General features: G+C 37.0%; 1 protein-coding gene across 1 annotated transcript in view; it reads left to right on the top strand.

Annotated features, from left to right (window-relative positions):
• The first annotated feature begins 1,953 nt into the window (after positions 1–1,953).
• Positions 1,954–21,711, top strand: part of LOC140153528 (uncharacterized) — a 34,663-nt gene continuing 14,905 nt past the window's right edge. The window contains exons 1-6 of the mRNA XM_072176309.1: positions 1,954–2,060; positions 2,859–2,969; positions 3,356–3,425; positions 3,859–3,925; positions 4,474–4,570; positions 8,702–8,917. Coding sequence (XP_072032410.1) covers positions 4,504–4,570; positions 8,702–8,917 — 283 coding nt within the window. The 5' untranslated portion in view covers positions 1,954–2,060; positions 2,859–2,969; positions 3,356–3,425; positions 3,859–3,925; positions 4,474–4,503. The remainder of the gene's footprint in view (positions 2,061–2,858; positions 2,970–3,355; positions 3,426–3,858; positions 3,926–4,473; positions 4,571–8,701; positions 8,918–21,711) is intronic.

Consider the following 21,711-nt stretch of genomic DNA (forward strand, 5'->3'; position numbering starts at 1 on the left):
TTAACAACTATCTTGGCGCTAACCCATCAGCGCTATCATACCGATAGCAGCTGTTAATGCCTTGCATAGTTCAGACATAAAAAATAAAAAAATAAAAAACGTTTTGTGTTTGCTGGGAATTATATCATTTTTAAGGTTACAGCCCCCTATGTCATGTATGTGGAAGGTTTGCTGCCGAAAATAAGGTCAGCTGTGTCAAATATCAAATCAGGTTTGCTAACCCTTACCTTAAACCTAGCCCTAACCTTAGATAACTTTATATTCAAAATAACAAACTTTTTTTCATATTTGACATTACAAACATTATTTTTGACATAGTGAACCTTCAACATAGCAGGCAGACACCTAAATTTTAAGTACTACCCATTGAATAATACTACCATAATACAGTTTCATTACCATTATGTATCAGTGGCATTGCCAAGGGGGTCAGCTTCTTCTCTAGGACATCACGCCCCTCTCCTTTTTGGCCTAAAATAGATTTCTCCCTGGTTTGCACTTGTGTCATTAATATTAAATAGTTCAAAGGACAACTCTATAACACTAAAGTCAATGTAGTCCATATGTTGACCATATTTGACTATATTTTAAATAACTTGATACAATTTGCATATAGGACTGAAGATGAAAGATGAAATGATTTAATCTTTGGAACATCATGGTCAATAACCATCATTATTAATTAGGCCAATATTTCCTTTCAACTCCTTCCCTCCCCCACTTGTCTATTTCTCATTCCTCTTACCACTTTTTGCACTTTCTCCCTCTCGGCCCCCTGTGACCTTTTAATCCATGCTAAGTGTCAATATCATGGTTTTAGGGAAATATGTTAAATTGGTATTTACAATGTTACGTCCCCTTCCCCTGCTATGCCCTTGTAATACAAGCCAAGTTCAGGTTGGTGTCAGTATCAGGGGTTTAGTGAAATATGTTAAGTTGGTATTTCCAATGTTACGTCCCCTTCCCCTGCTATGCCCTTGTAATACAAGCCAAGTACAGGTTGGTGTCAATATCATGGTTTTAGGGAAATATGTTAAGTTGGTATTTACAATGTTACGTCCCCTTCCCCCTGCTATGCCCTTGTAATACAAGCCAAGTACAGGTCGGTGTCAGTATCAGGGTTTTAGTGAAATGTGTAAAGATGGTATTTACAATGTTACGTCCCCTTCCCCCTGCTATGCCCTTGTAATACAAGCCAAGTACAGGTTGGTGTCAGTATCAGGGTTTTAGTGAAATGTGTAAAGATGGTATTTGCAATGTTACTTCCCTTTCCCTTGTAATACAAGCCAAGTACAGGTTGGTGACAGTATCAGGGTTTAAGTGAAATATGTTAAGTTGGTATTTACAATGTTACTTCCCCTTCTCCATGCTACATACACCCTTGTAAGGCATGCTAAGTGCAGATTGGTGTCAGTATCAGGGGTTTAGTGAAATATAAATATGTCATGTTGGTATTTACAACTGGTGTCCACTTAGAATACACAAATGCTAACTGTATATCCCCAATTATACGCCGAACAAACTTTATCAACAAGCAAACTTTTTTCTTGTTTTTTGCTGCATGGCTGCTATTTTTTATAACTTAAAAAACATGGGAGTAGAAAAGGCCCAGCGTAGGGCTACGCGGTAGGTTGGCTTTCACAAACTTGAAAGACAAGCAGGTTTTTTTTACCTTTCAATTTCACATTTTGAGGCCCTTAAGGCCTTATGTCTTTTCACAAATAGTTTGCAGATTTATACTCATATCAGCATGATCAGAGGGCACAATTCAATGACCCATATATTTGTCTAATAATGACTTGAATTATGCCACAAAGTCAGCATTGTATCAGTATATGTGTTAGGTCATGTGGTAAATGGTGTGACAGTTGAATGATTTCAATTGTGATCAAGTTGCAATGTCAATAGCTGTAAATATTTCCTTTATTTATATGCAAATAATAATACGACTGTAGGAACAAACTGCGTTGGGTGCCATTTTGATCAGATCTTTGACCAGGAAACAAGATACAACACCACTACATGCTGAAGTCTACTTGATGAATAGTTTCCAGTAGAAGGTAAGATTTAATGTAATATAATAGAGATATTAAATGTGTAAAGCGTATGAAAAGAAATACCTCCAGTGGCAAACCTATGATCTACTACTGGTTGTGTCAAAATGATTGGTAAGCTTACCAGGTGTCCATTTCCAATTTTGGTTATTTTGTTTTTATCATGTGGCTGAAATGTATTGGTAATTTTGTTTAATATTCAGGTTACCAAGAATGTCAGGTTTAAGTAATTTAGAATGTTTTTGGGAACATGACATTTTATGAAGAAATCATGAACTGTTTAAGAGAGAACTTGTCCCTGGCCGATGTTGGAATGCACACAATATATGCTCATCATTTCGCTCTCCTAAGCACTCATGTAATATCTTGCAAGCAGTAAACCCGTAATTCTGTGCTGCGAGTGAATTTCATAATATCACATTTCTTCATTTAAATAACGACTTCTCCAAATTGCATCAACATAATTATCTCAAACAAATTAATCAAATAGTATACTATAAGGGTCATTAAAAAGTAACCCTGCATGCTTATGCAAATAGTAGCCCTTTCATATCCTTGGATCTTATCCAGCTTGTAACAAACTTTTGCATGGAGAGAAGGACTGTAATCAAATTTAATGTTCTTCTTTAAAAAAAAATTCCCCAAAACATGTTTATACAGAATTTGCCTGCATTAGAGGAAAGGGCTAAATGGAAGCATTTTAAACCTGGTATGTAATTGGCACTTGGTATTTGAATATCAGGGAAACTAATTTGAAAATAGCAAGGAACAAAGTGTTTAAGTGCCTTTATTTTTAACTTTCAGCTCTGAGGCAGAACTTAAAAGTCAATTCATACAGATGATCCCCATGAAGATTCCAATACTCTGAAAGGCCATCAGACATTACAGTAAAAATAGGATGCTGGTACAAGTTTTGTAAGTTAAAATGGTTTTTTTTTTCCTGGTAATCTTTATTTTTGGTTACATATTTTGATGTTATTTCCTTTATAACATGTTAGCGTAATCATAACACTTGCATATCAAGCTAATCTTGTAGGAGGGATACACACAAATTTCCATGTAAATGTTTAAAGATTTTTACGGCTACCAGTGTATCAACCCATATTTTGGTTTTCAAGTCTCCAAGATGTTGTTGTGGAGTGTTTATGGAGCATATCTGGTCAATTACTGCCATAATGTCCATTAACATATTGGTAATGACAACAGGTATTGCAGAGTATGGTATATCTCCAGTGCAGCACACACTGGTTAAGCAGAAAAATCACTTTTTAAGCAAGCTATTTGTATGGTTCTTCTTTCAGATCAAAAAGGTATATCAAGCAAAGTTTCTGATTCAATGCTTCAACTCCCCGGCCTACCAACTGTTGAAAGGTGAGCAAATTATGTTAGGCCTACAATATGATATGATATGATTTGATTTCAGCAAAGGGAAAATACAATAAAGGAAGGTAAAAAACCAAAAGGTTATGCTAGCAGCTACAGAAAAAAGCTAGATGAGCTGCAGACTCTTTAGATGAAATAAAATTTAATAGCAAAACAATGATATGTATGTATCAATTATAAGAAATGAAACTGTATTTGATATCAATTAATAAATTAACACAAGAGACTAGGCAAGGGAAGAAAAGACAAGGATATACTGAATAAACATGCAAAGACGTAGCTCAATGAAATTCAGTAAAAGAATCCATGAGAGCATAACGAGCCAACAAGAGAATTCAAAGCAACCAACAGTGGTTGTCAAAATATAATAGCAAGAATTTTTTTATTATAATGTATTCTATTTGTATGATTTATCTTTCAGATCAAATCAGTTCATCAAGCAAAGTTTTTGTTTCAACCCTTCTGTCCACTATACGTTCTGTTGAAAGGTGAGCAAATTATTAGTAGGTCTACAATGAATTTAGTTAACTGAAATAGAAAAGAAACTCTCATTTGAGGCTGTCAAAATAACAAATTGTCTAAAAAGACACATAAGATAAGATAACTTTATTTCCATCAAAGAATATCAAATAAACAAACCATGATGGAGATGATGCATCTATGTCAAGAGCCTGAGAAATAATGCATCCATCCCCTTTACAAATCAATACAACAAAATACACTAAAAATACATACATATGGATTCTAAACTTGGTATATGTATGTCATGTATGGTTAATTCCTGTCAAATGTAGCATGAAAATCTGCCATATTCATAACATGTATTCAATCAAGTTGTTTAGAGACTAAATTGCTTATAAACTTTAAAACACACGACAATAAGCAAAAAAATATAGCAAATCCTAAATTTACCTATATTTTTTACTTTTTTGTTAACATTGAAAGTCTTTGACATCAGTCGGCAAATTGGTCCATAACATTGCGACTTTCCACTGATGCACATAATATATTTGTACACTTTTATATTGAAATACAGGTGTATGGTGGATGAAGACATCAGTTCAACATGGCTGAAGGTGGAGCAGCTGATGATAATCTGACCCAAGAATTACAACCATGTAATGGACAGGGAGGTAGGTTTGAATAGGATTTAGATGATTCCAGCAAAATTCTTAAAAGATGGTGCAGCAGTAATTAAAGATCAAATTGCTTTCATTGTCAATTTATCAATCTCCAGCAACACCGTTCCAACTGATATGAAATTTGCTAGAGTAAGGCCTTTATTCAAGAAGAATAGTAGATCTGATGTAGGCAATTATAGACCGGTAAGCATATTACCCATTGTTTCAAAAATTCTTGAAAAAGCAGTGTACAACCAACTTGAAATGTACTTGTCTGATAACAATTTGATTTATAACCTGCAATCTGGTTTCAGAGGCTCATATTCTACTGATACATGCCTTATTTACCTCACCGATTTTATTAGATCACAGATGGCTGATGGTAAATATACGGGCATGGTGCTGCTAGACCTCCAAAAGGCATTCGATACAGTAGACCATGATATACTTTGTAACAAATTGCAGGCTTTGGGTATTCACATTGACTCTGTTAAATGGTTCCAATCATACTTATCTGATAGACAACAGATTGTTAGTGTAAATCAAGTTGAATCCAAACCCATGAATATATCATGTGGCGTGCCTCAGGGTAGTATATTAGGCCCACTGCTCTTCCTGTGTTATGTTAACGATATGTCATCAAGTGTTAACTGTAATCTTTTGTTATATGCTGACGACAGTGCGCTATTCACATCCCATAAAGACCCTAAAGTAATTTCCGATACCTTAAGTAGAGAACTTGAGTCTTGCAGACAGTGGCTGATTGACAACAAATTGTCACTACACCTTGGCAAAACAGAATCTATTCTTTTGGTTCCAAAATCAGACTGAGCAGGGTGGACAAATTTGAAGTTTCTTGTGATGGTAAAATTATTAATCCCACCAACTCTGTCAAGTACCTTGGGATTACTCTTGATGAAGATCTAAGTGGTGAAAGTATTGCAAAGTCAGTAATCAAAAAAGTATGTAGTAGACTAAGTTTCTTATATAGGCAAGGTCACTTTTTAAATGAACAAACCCGGAAGACCCTTTGCACTGCCCTTATACAATGTCATTTTGATTATTGTTGCTCTTCATGGTTTTCTTCACTTTCTGTAAAGCTAAAAAAGAAGCTGCAAGTAATGCAAAACAAACTGATTCGCTTCATATTGAAGCTAGAGCCCAGGTCCCATATTGGTGTTGAACAATTTAAGAAGTTGGATATGTTGAAAGTTGAAGACAGAGTTAAACAACTCAAACTCAATCATGTTTTTAAAATCTACAATGATATTGCACCAGAGTACCTAAATTCTCATTTTGTGAAATTTTCTCAGACTCACAATTACTTTACCAGGGCAGTGCAACAAATTTTTGGTACCAAAAGCCAAGGGCCAGAAGTGTAATACCTTCTTTTTTACTGGTGTCCAGGAATGGAATTTGCTTCCAACTGATGTTAAACAATCCACAACTCATTCACAGTTCAAAAAGGCAGTTAAAAGCCACTTTTTATCTTGAATTGAATCTGTTTTATCATAATTATGCAATTTTGTCATATGCAGTTGTTTCACCAAATGTGCAATCATTTTTTATGTATTTAATGTTTTTATTATATAAAGGACCCCAATGGAAATAAGCCCTTTTTAGGGCTTTCTTGGGCTTTCTTGGGCTATCCTTGGCATTGTATGTTGTTTTATAAATATGTTGTGTGATGTATTTGAATGCATTTATTATGTTCTGATGTATCGTATAATGTTTTTTGAATTGCCAAATAAAATCTATCTATCTATCTATCTAAAGCAGTCATTATGAGTCTCAAGTTTGCAAAGGTCCGTCAGTGATGGGGATAACATTGCCCATTATCATTGCAAAAAGAAGCTCAACACCAGAATGCACATTTGCTCAAATATGCTTGTACAATAAATGAGATGTACTTATTCACAAATTATAGTAGGAGATTTAGGGCAAAATAGTAGGTTATTGTTTGGAACTTGGGCAATGACAGAATAAATTGCCTTGCATGGTTAATGCGTAAGGCTCACCAACACAATATACTACTAGTAGATAAACTGTAGTATCAATACTTCCACTTCTGGACAGTAGCCTCAATTTGAGCATGTTAGGTTTTATTTGAACTGAAGCAGCCATCATTCCTGGCATTGTCCCTCAACCTGTGACAACGTCACCACTGTAATAATTCATTTGGCTTCCTCGAGGCAGAACTCTCTGTGTGTACAGATGAATGGCTGTTGACCATGCGTGGAAACACACCAGTTTTTTTTAGTCAACACACACAATTTAATACTCAGTGCACACTGGAGCACGCATTAACGTTACTGCCTCAAGGTAGTCAAATAGACTACGGTATATCATAGATTTAGTAAACTGCTCAAATAAAGAAAGTCCGCAGTCATGTAACCCGTCCTACACCAAAACCTGATCTTGTTATGAAAATGTGATTGATACGGTTGTGTGCAGAATCTTGTTAGCTCTAATTTGATACCAAATTTGATACCAAACACTCAAAAGTGACAAAGACTGATACCAGTTTATGGCATTTGGTGCATTTTCAAAAGTTGCAAATCAAAACAATAACGCGGTCGAAATTGCTTAGCGTGGCAATGTGGTCAAGCTTGCTTGCCCACGATGAACCCATGTCGACTATCCCAAGTGCGCGCTTTATTCAATTGTTAATTTAAAAACGCATGGATTGCTACAGTGCTTCACTGATGAATACTAGGGCACGATGCGATCGATATGACCTAGCAGTTGTTTCAGGCTATATCAATGGTCGCGCTGTGCCATTCACCTCTATAGCTCCGCGTGGTCCATTTTTAATTTGCAACTTTTGGAAATGCACCAAATTTCATATACTGGTCTCAATCTCTCTGAATTTAGAGTTTTTGGTGGCAAATTTGGTATCAAGTTGGAGCTAACAAGATTCTGCACACGACTTTATCAATTAAATGTTCATAACACGATCAGATTTTGGTGTAGGACGGGTTACATGACTGCGGACTTTCTTTATTTGAGCAGTTTATTTAACATCTATGGGTATATCAACTTGAAAAAAAGGAGCGTGGATGTCAGAGTGTCCATGTACAGCCAATGAGATGTATAGATTCACATTACCAGTTTTCAGTTATTCCTTCATGTAGAAATCAACAAAACTAGTCTGGTGAGGAAACTTGATTTAGGGATTATAAGCTTCATTCCATGTAATCACTCAATTAAGTCTTTACCCTAGTCTAACTCTGCTACATGCCTTACATGAAAAAAACATCAACTTTTCCCTTTAGATTTAACTAGAAGGATGCTGAAATTTGTAAATTGTGAAACATGCCTGAAAGGACCTCATTTTTTATCATCCCCATGAAGAAAAGTGTAAAACATTATTATCTATGCAAAATTTAGTGTGGAATAAAGGTAAATATTGAAATATTTAATATTCCACTTTATTCTGTAAAAACTAATATTTATAAATTGAATTGTTTAATCCTGATTGTTGTCCAAAAACGTGCACCAAAATTACACCATGGTCTTTATTAGCATCTTTTTACACTAATGAGTGCACTAAAATGCAAAAGAAATTACTTTAAAAAAAGGTGTTTCCACTGGCAGTCTTTATTTTATTTACATCACGTTTGCCTTATGGCATTGAAAATGCGATTCACCTGTATGCTGGCCCGCATGTGCAGGTTTCGCCAAATTACAGGCGTCAATGTTAAATTTTGCAGTCACACATTGTGCACTTGTATTATCCTATTATATTACTAACTTTCCTGAACCATGTGACTTGTTATCCTCAAAAGGCCAAGCAACAGGTGCAAAAGTGGGAGAAAAATATTGAGTTACCTGAAACATGTATAAACAAGATTGTTTATTACAGGTTATGTACCGGTATTTTAGTACCGGTATTTTAATACCGGTACATGTATAAAAAAGATTGTTTATTACAGGTGATGTGGTAAAAAGAAAAGCACCAGCAAGCTCTCGTCCCAGCTTAAAAATATTGAGTTACGGGAAACAGCACTTTATCAGCTAAAAGGAAACATAATATTTAGGCACTAATTATTCTCAAAATATCTCAATTTAAACTATTTTGGTATTATACCCCCCTTGATACACACCTGTATTAAATAAATCAGTTATGTTTCTTTATTACAGGTTCTGTGGTAGAAAGAAGCAAGCAACAACAAGCCCTCATGCCAGCATCTATTCAAGCAGAAAATGTAAACTTGGGACAAACTCAAAATGTTGTTACTGGAGACCAGACATACATCCAACATGTAGAAAGAAACATTGAAAGAAACATTGAACAGAATATCGAAACAAACATTGAGAAAGTTGTGTATCACATTGGCAATCAGGGAAATAAGAAAGGTAAGTTGTTTAGATAGGAACTTACTGTATGTAAAAAAAGAAGCTTCCACTCTTTTGTCAGAATATATGGTAAAGGAAGCTAAAAATTGAAAATAATTTTGACAAAATCAATTTAAGTAGGTAAGATGTAAAAATAAGAAGAGTTTGTGTGTAAAGAAATTTTAGGGGAAACAAGTTTTGATCAGAAAAACAAATTCAATCAATTTTATTTGTGAATCCTTGAAATTTATAGTGGAGGAATTTCCAGTTTTATCACTTTGGTATCAAAGAAAGAAGGGGGAATTTCTCTTAGCAGTTTCCAAGTGTACAGTGGACTTTGTTGAACAGTGATTTTCGCAGAACAAGTGACTTGAATAAGGATATACATCAGTTCTCCAGAACATTGAGTGCAACAGAACTTTGTAATCCACAAGAAGAATTAAGACTGCAGTTTAAGTAGTAATTATTAGTGTGATTATATTATATGTGCATTTATTGTTCATGTGTACAATCATTATCAAACATATTTTACTTTTCATCAAAGATTGAGATATTGTTAACTTAATCAAACAGTATGTTATTGTTATGCATTCGTGCGAGAACTGGGTGATTTTGGCCTTTAACACTCTTGTGTGTCAACTTTATTTGTCTCAAATGTGTTTAAATACAAGCACTGCTATGTCATGCTCCCCTCTGACCTGAGGGTAAAGAAAAAATAATGAGTATAAAGCACAGAAATATCATTCATACAAACAGGTCTCATAATAAAGTCAAGTGGAAATAAAATAACATAAAAGACACAAAAACAGAAGAAAAAAAAAGTCTTGCATCAAGTTGTGTACGGTAAAGCACAAGACCGCTGGTCTGGGCTAGACTTTGCGCTAGTAACATTGCGATAATGAGACGGCAACCTTGTTAGTACAGTAAGACGTGAAGGACAACAGCTTATGTACATCTACCCACAATGCCTATACAATTAAGTCGCTGGTAGAAAGGGCAGCAGTTGTCAAGCGTTGAGCCTGCAAAGCCACTAAGACTACAACCTTGGCGAAAAATGTTGCCACACCTGAGCGTTAATTGGCCAACATCCTTCCCCGCTCCCCTATTGCAATGTTGATTTGGACAAAATCGTCATCATTTCTACATTACAGTCTCCCAACATTGGAAAATGGGGGTGGGGAAGGGCAAGTGTAATCTGAATGTGCATTTGCAACTATTATACAAAATAATACGGAACTATCACATATTTAGCTTTGATTGCGTGCTTTTAACACCAGAACGTGCTGGTGTGGCAACGAATTTCCGCCAGTCGCCAGTTGTCTCTAATAACATATAAAAAAATCATCTGAAATTACGTTTTCGCTCATATCTTTAGAACGGAATGCCGGATTCACGTGCAATTTTCACAGAGTCTTAGCATGTTTATGTACTCTGTAATAAATATAATTATTTTCATGTAATTTATACATGGCTTGGTCTATGTGTCCTATTATTTATAAAGATGCCAAAATAATGCAAAATATGTGAAAAATATCAATCACCATTACATGCTGTCTACTGATGATAGTACACGCAAAATTTTAAAACTATTTTAATGATGACGAAATAGCGTAAAGTTTAAGTATTAGACCTAATAATAATAATAGCAAAGGACCAGAAGAGGAAAATTATAATCGTAGAAAAGTCATCAGACGGATTCAACCCCTGATCTCGCTGATCTATAGATTTCAAGGCGGCGACTTAACCGCTGAGCCAAGAAGACGTCGTTGAATTCGTGAGCATTTCTAATGTATTAATGTTAATTTAAAATTATGCAATACGATATGTACACTAAAACAGGTGATTTAATTCTCATTCACCTACAATTTCAATTGTTATGCCGTTCTGGTTGGTTTAACCTAATACAGAGATGTTATAACCTCATGGTAGAATTAACATGTCATACAAATGCATTTAAGATTAGTAACCCATTGCACATATGGAGATGAGGTTGATGATTTAACGGTGGATGGTCGACACAAACAAATTAAAAGAAATTTAGATTATGTTCTTTATTTAAGATTTGTCCAACGTGGGGAAAGGTGGTGAATCAAAATTCCAATTTTATTTTTATAACCATAAATACATTGCCAACATATATAATCGCTGTAAATCGATGAAATTATGTGTATTGGAGACGTTTCAGGTCAATTTGATACCATATGCATTGCATAATTTTAAACTAACATTAATATATTAGATATGGCTTGGAATTCATTCACATCTCCGTGGCTTGGCGTTAAAGGCGCCGACTTCTAAACTACAGGCCACGGGTTCGAACCCCGCTGTTAGTTTTGTTAAAATTAATATTTTTCCTCTCTTAATCCTTCTTATTATTGTTGGCCTAATAGTTAAACCTCGCTATTTCATCATCATTCAAAAATGATGAAATTTTCGTGTACTATATTCAGTAGACAGCATGTAATGGCAAATGAGAAGGTTTTTGACACATTTTGCATTATTTTGGCATCTTAATAATTAATAATATACATAGGCCGGTCCGCGTGAAAATGATATGAAAAAAGTTATTTACGCTTAATTTTAACATGGATAAAACGGACATTATCCACTAAAAACCTGTGTGTAGCAGCAACTTGATACGATTTTCCGTTACTGATATTTAACAGAAAATCATGCAGTTTAGAGCCCTAATTACTTAAATGTGTGTAATTTAGCATAAATGGTGATTTGAGGACCACTCCCTAAATAAACTAAAGAAACCAAGTACTTTGTCAACAATTTTATTATGATTCCAAAGCATATTATCTATCCCAAATCGTGTGCAATATGAAGATCATACGACATTCCGCTTTTTGAGTTATGAGACAAAAACGAAATTTAGATGAAATATTTTGCATTCGGCAGAGACAACCTTGGCGAAAAATGTTGCCACACCTGAGCGTTAATTGGCCAACATCCTTCCCCGCTCCCCTATTGCAATGTTGATTTGGACAAAATCGTCATCATTTCTACATTACAGTCTCCCAACATTGGAAAATGGGGGTGGGGAAGGGCAAGTGTAATCTGAATGTGCATTTGCAACTATTATACAAAATAATACGGAACTATCACATATTTAGCTTTGATTATGTGCTTTTAACACCAGAACGTGCTGGTGTGGCAACGAATTCCGCCAGTCGCCAGTTGTCTCTAATAACATATAAAAAATCATCTGAAATTACGTTTTCGCTCATATCTTTAGAACGGAATGCCGGATTCACGTGCAATTTTCACAGAGTCTTAGCATGTTTATGTACTCTGTAATAAATATAATTATTTTCATGTAATTTATACATGGCTTGGTCTATGTGTCCTATTATTTATAAAGATGCCAAAATAATGCAAAATATGTGAAAAATATCAATCACCATTACATGCTGTCTACTGATGATAGTACACGCAAAATTTTAAAACTATTTTAATGATGACGAAATAGCGTAAAGTTTAAGTATTAGACCTAATAATAATAATAGCAAGGACCAGAAGAGGAAAATTATAATCGTAGAAAAGTCATCAGACGGATTCGAACCCCTGATCTCGCTGATCTATAGATTTCAAGGCGGCGACTTAACCGCTGAGCCAAGAAGACGTCGTTGAATTCGTGAGCATTTCTAATGTATTAATGTTAATTTAAAATTATGCAATACGTATATGTACACTAAAACAGGTGATTTAATTCTCATTCACCTACAATTTCAATTGTTATGCCGCTCTGGTTGGTTTAACCTAATACAGAGATGTTATAACCTCATGGTAGAATTAACATGTCATACAAATGCATTTAAGATTAGTAACCCATTGCACATATGGAGATGAGGTTGATGATTTAACGGTGGACGGTCGACACAAACAAACAAAAAGAAATTTAGATTATGTTCTTTATTAAAGATTTGTCCAACGTGGGGAAAGGTGGTGAATCAAAATTCCAATTTTATTTTTATAACCATAAATACATTGCCAACATATATAATCGCTGTAAATCGATGAAATTATGTGTATTGAGACGTTTCAGGTCAATTTGATACCATATGCATTGCATAATTTTAAACTAACATTAATATATTAGATATGGCTTGGAATTCATTCACATCTCCGTGGCTTGGCGTGTTAAAGGCGCCGACTTCTAAACTACAGGCCACGGGTTCGAACCCCGCTGTTAGTTTTGTTAAAATTAATATTTTTCCTCTCTTAATCCTTCTTATTATTGTTGGCCTAATAGTTAAACCTCGCTATTTCATCATCATTCAAAAATGATGAAATTTTCGGTGTTCTATATTCAGTAGACAGCATGTAATGGCAAATGAGAAGGTTTTTTTTTTCATTTTGCATTATTTTGGCATCTTAATAATTAATAATATACATAGGCCGGTCCGCGTGAAAATGATATGAAAAAAGTTATTTACGCTTAATTTTAACATGGATAAAACGGACATTATCCACTAAAAACCTGTGTGTAGCAGCAACTTGATACGATTTTCCGTTACTGATATTTAACAGAAAATCATGCAGTTTAGAGCCCTAATTACGAAATGTGTGTAATTTAGCATAAATGGTGATTTGAGGGACCACTCCTAAATAAACTAAAGAAACCAAGTACTTAGTCAACAATTTTATTATGATTCAAAGAATATTATCTATCCCAAATCGTGTGCAATATGAAGATCATACGACATTCCGCTTTTTGAGTTATGAGACAAAAACGAAATTTAGATGAAATATTTTGCATTCGCAGAGACAACCTTGGCGAAAAATGTTGCCACACCTGAGCGTTAATTGGCCAACATCCTTCCCCGCTCCCCTATTGCAATGTTGATTTGGACAAAATCGTCATCATTTCTACATTACAGTCTCCCAACATTGGAAAATGGGGGGAGGGGAAGAGGCAAGTGTAATCTGAATGTGCATTTGCAACTATTATACAAAATAATACGGAACTATCACATATTTAGCTTTGATTGCGTGCTTTTAACACCAGAACGTGCTGGTGTGGCAACGAATTTCCGCCAGTCGCCAGTTGTCTCTAATAACATATAAAAAAATCATCTGAAATTACGTTTTTCGCTCATATCTTTAGAACGGAATGCCGGATTCACGTGCAATTTTCACAGAGTCTTAGCATGTTTATGTACTCTGTAATAAATATAATTATTTTCATGTAATTTATACATGGCTTGGTCTATGTGTCCTATTATTTATAAAGATGCCAAAATAATGCAAAATATGTGAAAAATATCAATCACCATTACATGCTGTCTACTGATGATAGTACACGCAAAATTTTAAAACTATTTTAATGATGACGAAATAGCGTAAAGTTTAAGTATTAGACCTAATAATAATAATAGCAAGGACCAGAAGAGGAAAATTATAATCGTAGAAAAGTCATCAGACGGATTCGAACCCCTGATCTCGCTGATCTATAGATTTCAAGGCGGCGACTTAACCGCTGAGCCAAGAAGACGTCGTTGAATTCGTGAGCATTTCTAATGTATTAATGTTAATTTAAAATTATGCAATACGTATATGTACACTAAAACAGGTGATTTAATTCTCATTCACCTACAATTTCAATTGTTATGCCGTTCTGGTTGGTTTAACCTAATACAGAGATGTTATAACCTCATGGTAGAATTAACATGTCATACAAATGCATTTAAGATTAGTAACCCATTGCACATATGGAGATGAGGTTGATGATTTAACGGTGACGGTCGACACAAACAAATTAAAAGAAATTTAGATTATGTTCTTTATTTAAGATTTGTCCAACGTGGGGAAAGGTGGTGAATCAAAATTCCAATTTTATTTTTATAACCATAAATACATTGCCAACATATATAATCGTTGTAAATCGATGAAATTATGTGTATTGGAGACGTTTCAGGTCAATTTGATACCATATGCATTGCATAATTTTAAACTAACATTAATATATTAGATATGGCTTGGAATTCATTCACATCTCCGTGGCTTGGCGTTAAAGGCGCCGACTTCTAAACTACAGGCCACGGGTTCGAACCCCGCTGTTAGTTTTGTTAAAATTAATATTTTTCCTCTCTTAATCCTTCTTATTATTGTTGGCCTAATAGTTAAACCTCATATATTTCATCATCATTCAAAATGATGAAATTTTCGTGTACTATATTCAGTAGACAGCATGTAATGGCAAATGAGAAGGTTTTTGACACATTTTGCATTATTTTGGCATCTTAATAATTAATAATATACATAGGCCGGTCCGCGTGAAAATGATATGAAAAAAGTTATTTACGCTTAATTTTAACATGGATAAAACGGACATTATCCACTAAATACCTGTGTGTAGCAGCAACTTGATACGATTTTCCGTTACTGATATTTAACAGAAAATCATGCAGTTTAGAGCCCTAATTACGAAATGTGTGTAATTTAGCATAAATGGTGATTTGAGGGACCACTCCCTAAATAAACTAAAGAAACCAAGTACTTTGTCAACAATTTTATTATGATTCAAAAGAATATTATCTATCCCAAATCGTGTGCAATATGAAGATCATACGACATTCCGTTTTTGAGTTATGAGACAAAAACGAAATTTAGATGAAATATTTTGCATTCGGCAGAGACAACCTTGGCGAAAAATGTTGCCACACCTGAGCGTTAATTGGCCAACATCCTTCCCCGCTCCCCTATTGCAATGTTGATTTGGACAAAATCGTCATCATTTCTACATTACAGTCTCCCAACATTGGAAAATGGGGGGTGGGGAAGGGGCAAGTGTAATCTGAATGTGCATTTGCAACTATTATACAAAATAATACGGAACTATCACATATTTAGCTTTGATTGCGTGCTTTTAACACCAGAACGTGCTGGTGTGGCAACGAATTTCCGCCAGTCGCCAGTTGTCTCTAATAACATATAAAAAAATCATCTGAAATTACGTTTTCGTTCATATCTTTAGAACGGAATGCCGGATTCACGTGCAATTTTCACAGAGTCTTAGCATGTTTATGTACTCTGTAATAAATATAATTATTTTCATGTAATTTATACATGGCTTGGTCTATGTGTCCTATTATTTATAAAGATGCCAAAATAATGCAAAATATGTGAAAAATATCAATCACCATTACATGCTGTCTACTGATGATAGTACACGCAAAATTTTAAAACTATTTTAATGATGACGAAATAGCGTAAAGTTTAAGTATTAGACCTAATAATAATAATAGCAAGGACCAGAAGAGGAAAATTATAATCGAGAAAAAGTCATCAGACGGATTCGAACCCCTGATCTCGCTGATCTATAGATTTCAAGGCGGCGACTTAACCGCTGAGCCAAGAAGACGCCGTTGAATTCGTGAGCATTTCTAATGTATTAATGTTAATTTAAAATTATGCAATACGTATATGTACACTAAAACAGGTGATTTAATTCTCATTCACCTACAATTTCAATTGTTATGCCGTTCTGGTTGGTTTAACCTAATACAGAGATGTTATAACCTCATGGTAGAATTAACATGTCATACAAATGCATTTAAGATTAGTAACCCATTGCACATATGGAGATGAGGTTGATGATTTAACGGTGGACGGTCGACACAAACAAATTAAAAGAAATTTAGATTATGTTCTTTATTTAAGATTTGTCCAACGTGGGGAAAGGTGGTGAATCAAAATTCCAATTTTATTTTTATAACCATAAATACATTGCCAACATATATAATCGTTGTAAATCGATGAAATTATGTGTATTGGAGACGTTTCAGGAGCAAGGCGCGGTATTGGTTATTATCGCAATTAGCGCAATTTTGCTATTACTGTTATTAGCGTTATGTTAGTGTATAAGGCTATGGGAATTAGCGCTAATTGCAGTGATAATAGGAAAATGCGTTAATTGCGATAATAGCCAGAACATTTTTTATCAGTAGCAAAGCATTAGCAAATCATGCTATTAGCGCTACTATCGCTAATAACGAATAGTTAGCAGTATTTTGCTAGTTATGCTAATAAGAAAATACTAAGGGGACGCGCTATTAGCGCTAATAGCGCTAATAGCACTAATAACGAATAGTTAGCATTGTTTTGCTAGTTATGCTAATAAGAAAATACCAAGAAGACGCGCTATTAGCGCTAATAGCGCTAATAGCGCTAATAACGAATAGTTAGCAGTATTGTGCTAGTTATGCTAATAAGAAAATACTAAGGAGACGTGCTATTAGCGCTAATAGCGCTAATAGCGCTAATAACGAATAGTTAGCAGTGTTTTGCTAGTTATGCTAATAAGAAAATACTAAGGGGACGCGCTATTAGCGCTAATAGCGCTAATAGCGCTAATAACTAATAGTTAGCAGTGTTTTGCTAGTTATGCTAATAAGAAAATATTAAGGAGACGCGCTATTAGCGCTTATAGCGCTAATAACGAATAGTTAGCAGTGTTTTGCTAGTTATGCTAATAAGAAAATACTAAGGGACGTGCTATTAGCGCTAATAGCGCTAATAGCGCTAATAACGAATAGTTAGCAGTGTTTTGCTAGTTATGCTAATAAGCAAACACTAAGAATACGCGCGCTAATAGCGCTAATAACTAATAGTTAGCAGTGTTTTGCTAGTTATGCTAATAAGAAAATATTAAGGAGACGCGCTATTAGCGCTAATAGCGCTAATAACGAATAGTTAGCAGTGTTTTGCTAGTTATGCTAATAAGAAAATACTAAGGGGACGTGCTATTAGCGCTAATAGCGCTAATAGCGCTAATAACGAATAGTTAGCAGTGTTTTGCTAGTTATGCTAATAAGAAAATACTAAGGGGACGTGCTATTAGCGCTAATAGCGCTAATAGCGCTAATAACGAATAGTTAGCAGTGTTTTGCTAGTTATGCTAATAAGAAAATACTAAGGGGACGCGCTATTAGCTCTAATAGCGCTAATAACGAATAGTTAGCAGTGTTTTGCTAGTTATGCTAATAAGAAAATACTAAGGGGACGTGCTATTAGCGCTAATAGCGCTAATAGCGCTAATAACGAATAGTTAGCAGTGTTTTGCTAGTTATGCTAATAATAAAATACTAAGGGGACGTGCTATTAGCGCTAATAGCGCTAATAACGAATAGTTAGCAGTGTTTTGCTAGTTATGCTAATAAGAAAATACTAAGGGGACGCGCTATTAGCGCTAATAGCGCTAATAGCGCTAATAACTAATAGTTAGCAGTGTTTTGCTAGTTATGCTAATAAGAAAATATTAAGGAGACGCGCTATTAGCGCTAATAGCGCTAATAACGAATAGTTAGCAGTGTTTTGCTAGTTATGCTAATAAGAAAATACTAAGGGGACGTGCTATTAGCGCTAATAGCGCTAATAGCGCTAATAACGAATAGTTAGCAGTGTTTTGCTAGTTATGCTAATAAGAAAATACTAAGGGGACGTGCTATTAGCGCTAATAGCGCTAATAGCGCTAATAACGAATAGTTAGCAGTGTTTTGCTAGTTATGCTAATAAGAAAATACTAAGGGGACGCGCTATTAGCTCTAATAGCGCTAATAACGAATAGTTAGCAGTGTTTTGCTAGTTATGCTAATAAGAAAATACTAAGGGGACGTGCTATTAGCGCTAATAGCGCTAATAGCGCTAATAACGAATAGTTAGCAGTGTTTTGCTAGTTATGCTAATAATAAAATACTAAGGGGACGCGCTATTAGCGCTATTAGCGCTAATAGCGCTAATAACGAATAGTTAGCAGTGTTTTTGCTAGTTATGCTAATAAGGAAATACTAAGGGGACGCGCTATTAGCGCTAATAGCGCTAATAGCGCTAATAACGAATAGTTAGCAGTGTTTTGCTAGTTATGCTAATAATAAAATACTAAGGTGACGCGCTAATAGCGCTAATAGCGCGAATAACGAATAGTTAGCAGTGTTTTTGCTAGTTATGCTAATAAGAAAATACTAAGGAGACGCTATTAGCGCTAATAGCGATTAATAACACGTCATATGCAATTGTGCTAAATTTGAAAATATTCTAACTTTTGAGAAAGCGCGCTATTAGCGAGTAATAGCACGTCATATACAATTATGCTAAATTTAAAAAGATTCTAAGTCTCACGGAAAGCGCTATAATAGCGAGTAATAGCACGTCATATGTAATTGTGCTAAATTTAATTTAGGAAAACGCGCTATTAGCGCTAATAGCGCTATTAGCGCTAATAGCCAGTAATAGCACGTCATATGCAATTGTATTTAAATTTATATTGGAACTCACTTGGAGTGTTTGGTTGTCGTATGGGAGTCTCCGGCCTCAGGCCTGTCGGCCCTGCGGCCTTGGTGTTTTTTGTTGGTGGTGCGGACAGCGGTCACCATAACTTTCTTGCCCTGCGGTTCCCTTTTATATTGGAACTCACTTGGTGTGATTACTTGTCGTATGGGAGTCTCCGGCCTCGGGCCTGCCGGTCCCGCGGCCTTGATGTTTTTCGTTGATGGTGGGGACAGTGGTCACACTGGCTTTGTTGCCCTGCGGGCCCCTTTATATTGGAACTCACTTGGAGTGTTTAGTTGTCGTATGGGAGTCTCCGGCATCAGGCCTGCCGGCCCTGCGGCCTTAATATTTTTGTTGATGGTGGGGACAGCGGTCACACTAGCTTTCTTGCCCTGCGGGGCCCCTTTTTATTGGAACTCACTTGGAGTGTTTAGTTGTCGTATGGAGTCACCGGCCTCGGCCTGCCGGCCCTGCGCCTTGATGTTTTTGTTGATGTTGGGGACAGGGGTCACACTAAGTTTCTTGCCTTTGCGGGCCCATTTATTTTGGAACTCACTTGGAGTGTTTAGTTGTCGTATGGAGTCACCGGCCTCGGCCTGCCGCCCTGCGGCCTTGATGTTTTTTGCTGATGGTGGGGACAGCGGTCACACAAAATGTATTGCCCTGCAAGGGGCCCTTTTATATTGGAACTCACTTGGAGTGTTTAGTTGTCGTGATAGAGTCACCGGCCTCGGCCTGCCGCTCTCTGGCGGCCTTGATGTTTTTTGCTGATGGTGGGGACAGCGGTCACACAAAATTTCTTGCCTTTGCGGGCCCTTTTATATTGGAACTCACTTGGAGTGTTTAGTTGTCGTATGGAGTCACCGGCCTCGGGCCTGCCGGCCTTGATGTTTTTGTTGATGTTGGGGACAGGGGTTAAGTTTCTTGCCCTGCGGGGCCATTTTATATTGGAACTCACTTGGAGTGTTTAGTTGTCGTATGGGAGTCACCGGCCTCGGACCTGCCGGCCCTGCGGCCTTGATGTTTTTTGCTGATGGTGGGGACAGCGGTCACACAAAATTTCTTGCCCTCTGGGGCCCTTTTATATTGGAACTCACTTGGAGTGTTTAGTTGTCGTATGGAGTCACCGGCCTCGGCCTGCCGGCCCTGCGGCCTTGATGTTTTTGTTGATGTTGGGGACAGGGTCACACTAAGTTTCTTGCCCTCTTGGGCCCATTTATTTTGGAACTCACTTGGAGTGTTTAGTTGTCGATGGGAGTCACCGGCCTCGGCCTGCCGCCCTGCGCCTTGATGTTTTTTGCTGATGGTGGGGACAGCGGTCACACAAAATGTATTGCCCTGCGGGGCCCTTATATATTGGAACTCACTTGGAGTGTTTAGTTGTCGTATGGGAGTCACCGGCCTCGGCCTGCCGGCTCTGGCGGCCTTGATGTTTTTGCTCTTTGTCTGCACGGCGCTCTTCCGAGCTGTCGGGCCATGCGGCGCCCGTTTATATTGGAACTCACTTGGAGTGTTTAGTTGTCGATGGAGTCACCGGCCTCGGCCTGCCGGCCCCTGCGGCCTTGATGTTTTTTGTTGATGTTGGGGACAGGGGTTAAGTTTCTTGCCCTGCGGGGCCATTTTATATTGGAACTCACTTGGAGTGTTTAGTTGTCGTATGGAGTCACCGCCTCGACCTGCCGGCCCTGCGGCCTTGATGTTTTTTGCTGATGGTGGGGACAGCGGTCACACAAAATTTCTTACCCTGCGGGGCCCTTTTATATTGGAACTCACTTGGAGTGTTTAGTTGTCGTGATGGAGTCACCGGCCTCGGCCTGCCGCCCCTGCGGCCTTGATGTTTTTTGTTGATGTTGGGGACAGGGGTCACACTAAGTTTCTTGCCCTGCAGGGCCCATTTATTTTGGAACTCACTTGGAGTGTTTAGTTGTCGATGGGGAGTCACCGGCCTCAGGCCTGCCGGCCCTGCGGCCTTGATGTTTTTGCTGATGGTGGGGACAGCGGTCACACAAAATGTATTTTCTGGGGCCCTTTTATATTGGAACTCACTTGGAGTGTTTAGTTGTCGTATATTGGGGTCCAACTTGGAGTGTTTAGTCGTTGTATGGAAGTCTCCGGCCTCGACAGCCCGTCATCCAGTAGAGACAGCACGTCAACCTCAAGGTTACTCATTGCTTTCATGCCCTGCGGGGCCATTAGATTGGGGTCCCACTTGGAGTGTTTAGTCGTCGTATGGGAGTCTCCGGCCTCGGCCTGCCGCCCTGCGGTCTTAATGTTTTTGCTGATAATGGAGTCAAGGTGACACCTACATGGCGACGGGCTGTCTCTAGTGGGTGATGGGATGTTGATAACAAAATGGCATATCATTATCGACAGCCCGTCATCCAGTATAGACAGCATGTCAACCTCAAGGTTACTCATTGCTTTCATGCCCTGCGGGGCCATTATATTGGGGACCCACTTGGAGAGTTAGTCGTCAGATGGGAGTCTCCGCCTCGGCCTGCCAGCTCTACGCCTTGATGTTTTTTGTTGATACTGGAACT

This window comes from Amphiura filiformis, chromosome 1 (assembly GCF_039555335.1).
Source record: "Amphiura filiformis chromosome 1, Afil_fr2py, whole genome shotgun sequence".
Lineage (NCBI taxonomy): Eukaryota > Metazoa > Echinodermata > Ophiuroidea > Amphilepidida > Amphiuridae > Amphiura > Amphiura filiformis.